General features: G+C 54.2%; 1 protein-coding gene across 3 annotated transcripts in view; it reads left to right on the forward strand.

Moving 5' to 3' along the window:
- Window positions 1-5,073: 5,073 nt before the first annotated feature.
- Window positions 5,074-6,975, forward strand: part of MROH1 (maestro heat-like repeat family member 1) — a 45,121-nt gene continuing 43,219 nt past the window's right edge. For 2 of the 3 annotated variants that reach the window (XM_014538658.1, XM_014538659.1), the window contains exons 1-3: window positions 5,075-5,221; window positions 6,477-6,635; window positions 6,739-6,884. In XM_014538658.1, coding sequence (XP_014394144.1) covers window positions 6,614-6,635; window positions 6,739-6,884 — 168 coding nt within the window. In that variant the 5' untranslated portion in view covers window positions 5,075-5,221; window positions 6,477-6,613. Of the gene's footprint in view, window positions 5,222-6,476; window positions 6,636-6,738; window positions 6,885-6,975 lie in introns of all 3 variants that reach the window. The other variant, XM_014538660.1, reaches the window with a different exon arrangement.

Raw genomic sequence — 6,975 nt, forward strand, 5'->3', positions numbered from 1 at the left:
CCGGCCCCGAGGCCCAGGTGAGCGGTGGGGCTGCTGCCTGTGGGTGCGCAGCGGCCCCTGCACATCCAGGTGGGGACCTCCTCCAGGTGGGGACCCCCTCCAGGTGGGGACCCCCTCCAGGTAGAGACCCCCTCCAGGTGGGGCCCCCCTCCAGGTCGGGGCTCCGGGGCGCCCTGTGGCTTCTGTGCTCAGGGAATTGTGGCTGCTGGACGAGTGGGAAATGCGCGTCTTCATGGAGCTGCAGGCCTGGCTGTGGGGGCTGCCTGGTGGCTTGTGTTGGAACGGGGGCGGGGCTGTGAGCCCTGAGCCGACAGCCCAGGTTCTTGGCGATTCTGGGAGTTGACTGCTCGGCTCCGCCAGGAGGGTCTGCTGGTGGGGGCGGGAGGTCCTGACTTCCCAGGCTCCCAGCGCACCAGCCCTCCAGACAGACTCCCGGCTGCCTCTGGGCTGTGGCCGCAGCCCCAGTGCATGGGCCCGGCCTGTGCGCACCGGGGCTGTGGGAATGTGCGGAGGTGCCTGGGGCGTGGCTGAAGGCCTTTGGATGCCTGAGCGCCAGGAAGCTGGTTCTTTACTCCTGTGTCTGATGCAGGGAGGGAAGGCCTGCCCCCATGACCTGGCCCTGGGGTGGAGCGGTGGGAGCCAGTCCTGGCTGAGTCCTGCCCCACCACTAACGAGCTGCTAAGTGACCCTGTGTCCCCCACCCGCTCAGCCATGCAGATGGCAGGTGACGGTGCCGTCAGCGTCAGCGCCTCCTGGCAGGACACGGGGGCCTTCCAGCCCTGCCTGTTTGTGCACCCCCTTCCCCTTGGCGTGTGGGCCTCGCTGGCCATCAGCGCGCTCACAGGTCTGTCCGTGGAGGGCAGGGCCGTGGTGCTGTCATCCCCGGAGTGTCCAGTGCCATCCTGAAGACCACCGGGCCTCTCTCCAAAATCAATAAAAACCTGTATTTAAAAATGCATTGAAGGCAGCACTGTAGAGTGTTCGTTGTTTACCCTGTGCCCGTGGCTGCCCGGAGCCGTGCTCTCTGCCCCTGCCCAGTGCTGGGTATCACTAGCCCGAGAAAGCGCATCAGAGTTAAAGGCTCCGGACAGTGTCCACGGAACACGACTGCTTTTGACCCTCGGGAAATCGAACGATTGTAAGTTGAAGCATCGAAAGTCAGGGACTGTCCGTATTTAGTTTTTCTCTTTTGGTCTGTTACTGTGAATTACATTGGCTGCACATAAAAATACTGAGCTAACCTTGTATTCATAGGATAAACCCCATTTAGTCATGACATATTATCCTTTTTTACATGTTGGATATGATTTGATAAAATATTGTTCAGAATTTTTGCATTTGTATTTATGAAGGATATTGGTCTATAGTTTTATTATGTTTTCTTTATTATTTTTGTCTGGTTTTGTTATCAGACTAATGCTGGCCTCTGTCAGTTGGGAAGTATTCCCTTATTTTTCATTTTCCTGGAAGAATTTGTGTAGAGTTGGCATTATCTCTTCCTTATCAAGAGAGGAGTGTTGGAATCTCTACTATAATTTGGATTTGTGTATTTCTCCTTGCATTTTTATTAGTTTTGGCTTTGTGTATCTTGAAGCTCTATGATTAGATGCATAAATGTTTAGGATTGTATGTCTCTGAAATCTACTTTGCCTGATATTAATGTAGACACTCCAGTTTTCTTATAACTAGTATCAGCTTCATTTTTCTTTTCCATCCTTCCACTTTAACTTCATGTTAACATATTCAAGTTTTGACTATGGCTTCTTTTTTTTTTTAATATATTTTATTGATTTTTTACAGAGAGGAAGGGAGAGAGATAGAGAGTTAGAAACATCGATGAGAGAGAAACATCGATCAGCTGCCTCCCGCACACCCCCCACTGGGGATGTGCCCGCAACCAAGGTACATGCCCTTGACCGGAATCGAACCCGGGACCCTTCAGTCTGCAGGCCGACGCTCTATCCATTGAGCCAAACCGGTTCGGCTGCTTTTTTTTTTTAAACTCCTTTAAAAATTTTTATTTTATTGATTTCTTTTTGAGAGAGAGAGAGGCAGGGGGAGAGAGAGGGAGAGATTTGTTGTTCCACTTATTTATGTGTTCATTGGTTGATTCTTGTATGTGCCCTGACCAGGGATTGAACCCTCAATCTTGGAATATCGGGAGGATGCTCTAAGCAACTGAGGTGCTGCCTGGCCAGGCTGCCCATGGTTTCTTGAATATGTGAGATGCAGTTATAATAACTATCTACGTGTTCTTGTCTATTAACTTTTCCTCTGCATCATTTCCAGTCAGTTTGCATCGATCGGTTCACCCTCGTTATGGGTCGTATGTATATTTGCTTCTTTGAATGCCTGGTAATTTTTATTGAATGTCAGACGTTGCTGTTTTACCCTGTTGGGTAGTTTCGTGTTCCTGTCGTTCCTGAGCTTGGTGCTGGGATGTGGCTGAGTCACCTGGGAGTGGTTTGACCTTCTAGGCCTGCTTTTCGCTTTGTTAGCTGAGACCATGGTGTTTAGTGTGGGACTCATTTTATTCTTTACTGAGGCAAATCTTTTTTTTTTTGTAAAGCTAGAATTTATTTCTACTTAAAAAATGCTCAAGAGACTTTAAAAAGGCCCAAGGGTGTCCAGGTTTAAGACCATCCTGAGTTTCAGTTCCTTCCTTACTGAGGCAACAGTTTGATCCATGTTAATGAAACACCCCAATAATTCGGGTTGAATCATGGTGATTTCCTCTGACTCCCAGTATCTTTCATAAATGGCCATCAGCTTATGAACGATGAAACACGTAATACCAGAAATAATCACGAAACGTCTTCAGGTTCTACTTGAATATCCTTTCTGCATTATTCTTCGCAACCAGGCCCAGTGATTATCAGTTTGAGTGGCAGAGATCATGAGTGGTACCTGCAGAGACTGGTATTAAGTGCAGCCCTTTTAGAACAGAAACCAGCAGACACTCTTCAAGACGAAACACCCCAGGCAAATCCTTTTTATTTTATTTTAATTTAATTTTTAAAAGAATAGTTTATTGATTTTTAGAGAGAGAGGAAGGGAGAGAGAAAGAGAGAAACATCAATGTGAGAAACATCCATCAGCTGCCTCCTGCATGCCCCCTACTGGAGATCGAGCCCACAACCCGGCATGTGCCCTGACCTGGAATCAAACCAGCAACCTTTCGGTGCACAAGATGATGCCAAACCAACTGAGCTACACTAGCCAGGGAGAGGCACATTTCTTTCTTTCTTTCTTTCTTTTTTTTTTTAATATATTTTATTGATTTTTTACAGAGAGGAAGGGAGAGGGATAGAGAGTTAGAAACTTCGATGAGCGAGAAACATCAATCAGCTGCCTCCTGCATGCCCCCTACTGGGGATGTGCCTGCAGCCAAGGTACATGCCCTTGACCGGAATCGAACCTGGGACCCTTGAGTCCGCAGGCCGACGCTCTATCCACTGAGCCAAACCGGTTGGGGCAAGCACATTTCTTGTGTGTGCTCTTCCTGCTGCCCTGGGAGTTCTGGTGTTTTCCCCTCTGGCTGCCAGGAGCTCAAGGGATTGTTTCTGCTCACCTGTTTGGGTGGCTCTCCTGGCCTGGGGGTTTCTTCTCAAACATGGTGGTGTATTCGTTTTCTAAGGCTGCTATAACAAGTAACCACAAACATCACTGCCTAAACAGCAGACACTTATTATCTTTTCTTTTTTTACAAAATTTTTAAATTGATTTCAGAGGGGAAGGGAGAGGGAGAGAGAATCATTGATTGCTGCCTCATGTATCCCCCACACTGGGGATCCAGTCTGCAACCTGGGCATGTGTCCTGACTGGGAATCCAACCGTGAGCTCCTATTCATAGGTTGATGCCCAACCACTGAGCCACACTGGCTGGGTAGACACTATCAGAAAGCCCTTGAGGTCAGTAGTCTGCCAGGGATCTCACCAGGCTAAGTTCCTTTCTGGGGGCTCCGGGGAGGATCCTTTTCCTACTGTTTTGGGTTGTTGGTAGAATTTTGTTCTTTGTGTGTGTAGGGCCGAAGTCCCTGTTTGCTGGCTGGCTATAAGCTGAGGGATGTTTCCAGCTCCTGGAGCCACCCACGTGCCTTGGCTCGGAGCCTCCTCCCGCCATCCCCAAAGCCGGGTGTGGAAGGTTGAGTCCTGGCAGGGCTTTGACTGCCTCCTCCTCCGGCCTCTCCTTCCCCCGCTGGGATAGGTTGTCTGCTTCTAAGGACTCACCCACATAGTCCAGGGGAACCCCACCCCAGTCTGTACCCTTCATTCCATCTGCTAGATCCCATTTGCCCCCAAACCTACCATAGTCACAGGTTCTGGAGAGGACGGACTGGGCATCTTGGGAACACGATTCTGCTGCCCGCACTGCCCAGTATATAACAGCCGAGTGACCAGGGACCCTGTGCAGGTCTCTGGAATCCTCTCTGGTCCTAGAGCTGCAAAGTCCAGCAGGACCTAGGCCTCCGGAGACTGCCCAGGCCACCTCCTCAGCCCCAGGGGGATGGCAGCTCAGCCTGAGCGGGCCCTCCCGGCGGTGAGCTGGGGTGACCTCCGGTCCCTCGCCCTTCACTCCTGATGTCCACCACCATTTTTGTCCAGTTTTCCAGTTGTTTGGCTGGGAGGAACTGGGTCCATTACTCCCATGGGGCTGGGAGCTGACGTCTCTTGTGCTGACTTATTTTCGTTTGCTCCTGTTTGGGTTGGCTGAGCATGGCCCTTCGCACGCCTATCAGAGGCCTTCCCAGCTGGGTGAGTTGGAGCTGGTTTAGCCCTTGTTTTGTCGAAGGCACTGGAGACAGGCAGCTGTGGCTTTTCACGGGACAAAGCCTCTGCCCAGGCACGGGCTGCCCACCTCCTGGACTAGACCAGGTCTGGGAACGCAGGATTGGGGTTCCCTGTGAGGAGTGCCCGCCTTTTGAAGTGGGTTCTGTGGGCCCTTTCAGGAGCCTCAGGACCACCTGACAGCCACGGTGCTTTTCCGCCCTCAGCCTTGTGGGGTTTGAGGTTGTGCCTTCTCCTTGCTCTGCCCAAACGGAATACATATTTTTATTTCTTGTTTTCCTTGTGATGTTCAGCTGCTTTCCAGGAAGAAAGCAGAAACGCCCTGTGGATCCATCCTCTTCAAACCAGTCTTCTCCATCTGCTTCCTGTCCGCCTGGGATCCCTGGAAGTTTCTGGTCTGCTAATTTCATCTTTCTTGTTTTCTAGTGCTCTTGTGAGTTTACTCTTAAAACACACCCCTCTCCTGTCACTTCCCTGAGTCGTGGTGACGGGTGAATGTGTAGGACCCATCTGCCATCTTGAACTGGATTCTCCCGTATTTGATTCCCCAGCTCCCCTGTCACGTGGGTCTCCACGCTGCCTCTTCCCGCCTGTGCAGCCACACAGCGTCTTCCCGCCTGTGCACAGGCACACAGCGTCTTCCCGCCTGTGCACAGCCACACAGCGTCTTCCCGCCTGTGCACAGCCACACAGCGTCTTCCCGCCTGTGCACAGCCACACAGCGTCTTCCCGCCTGTGCACAGCCACACAGCGTCTTCCCGCCTGTGCACAGCCACACAGCGTCTTCCCGCCTGTGCACAGCCACACAGCGTCTTCCCGCCTGTGCACAGCCACACAGCGTCTTCCCGCCTGTGCACAGCCACACAGCGTCTTCCCGCCTGTGCACAGCCACACAGCGTCTTCCCGCCTGTGCACAGCCACACAGCGTCTTCCCGCCTGTGGGCGTCTTCCCTGTGCACAGCCACACAGCGTCTCCCCGCCTGTGCACAGCCACACAGCGTCTTCCCGCCTGTGCACAGCCACACAGTGTCTTCCCGCCGGTGCACAGGCACACAGTGGCGGCACTGCAGTCCTTGCGAAGGGAATGAAGGGCAGTGGGCTCACCAGCGAGCAGAGGACATGTGTGTTAGGAAGCAGGTGGCTCCGCACCAAAGGCCTGGGCCCGCGGACCTGACAGCTCCTGGGAGAGTATGACGGAGGCCTGAGGATGCCAGGCAGTGGCGGTCAGAGGCCCTGCATGGCTAGTGGAGGTGGTTGTTTGGTGCTTGGAGGCACCTGATGTTTGAAAGTTGCCCCTCTCAACCCCCGGGCTGTGGTTTCAGGTGCTGCCCCCAGGGGCTCGTTTAATCTCCGCCTGGGGGACCCTGGCTTTGAGCGGCTCGGGGCCCTGTTCTTGGCCCTCAGGTTTCCCTGCCACACAACCCCCAGGACCCCCGGCCTTAGTGCGTCCTGACCTCCCTTCAGAGTGAAGGCAGGTGCCATGGGTGAAGGCAGTGACCTCGCCTGCTCAGGGATGGGCCTTGGGGGCCGACAGCTGCTGCAGGACCCCGGGTGCGGGACAGGAGAGTGGGACCTGCGGGACCTGCGGGACCTCCGGAGGGGAGGGCGCTCTTCCTCCCCGCGAGCAGCCCAAGCGCAGCAGAGACCGCCCCGCAGAACCCCGCGCTTAAGTTGTGCTCTTTTCGCAGACATAGTGACTGCCGCGATGCGATGCGATCCAGGAGGCTGTGAATTCAGTATTGTGTCCTGGTTACGCCAGGTTTGAGAAGGCGCTGTCCATGTTCGCACCGGGCGAGAGGAAGCCGAGACCTCCGAGACCCCCGCGATGAGCGAGCCCTACGTGAAGAGTGAGTGCAGTGGTGGGCGGGCCCTGGAGGCGCCCCACCCGCTCCAGCACCAGGTCTGGTCCTCCCACCGGCCTGAGCACGCGCGTGGGCTTTGTCGCCGCAGAGCTGTCCACCATCCTGCTGGACTCCGTCACCGACAAGGACCCCCTGGTGCAGGAGCAGGTATGCAGCGCCCTGTGTGCCCTTGGGGAGTCTCAGCCAGAGGAGACGCTCAGCGCCTGCGAGGAGCACCTGCGGCAGCACGAAAAGGTGTGGGACCAGGGCACGCCTTGCCGTTCTTGGGGCGGGGCCTGTGGTGTGTGGACAGTGTATTGAGATTGGGCGGTGGGTGGGGCGTGTG

This window comes from Myotis brandtii, unplaced genomic scaffold (genome assembly GCF_000412655.1).
Source record: "Myotis brandtii unplaced genomic scaffold, ASM41265v1 scaffold1956, whole genome shotgun sequence".
NCBI lineage: Eukaryota > Metazoa > Chordata > Mammalia > Chiroptera > Vespertilionidae > Myotis > Myotis brandtii.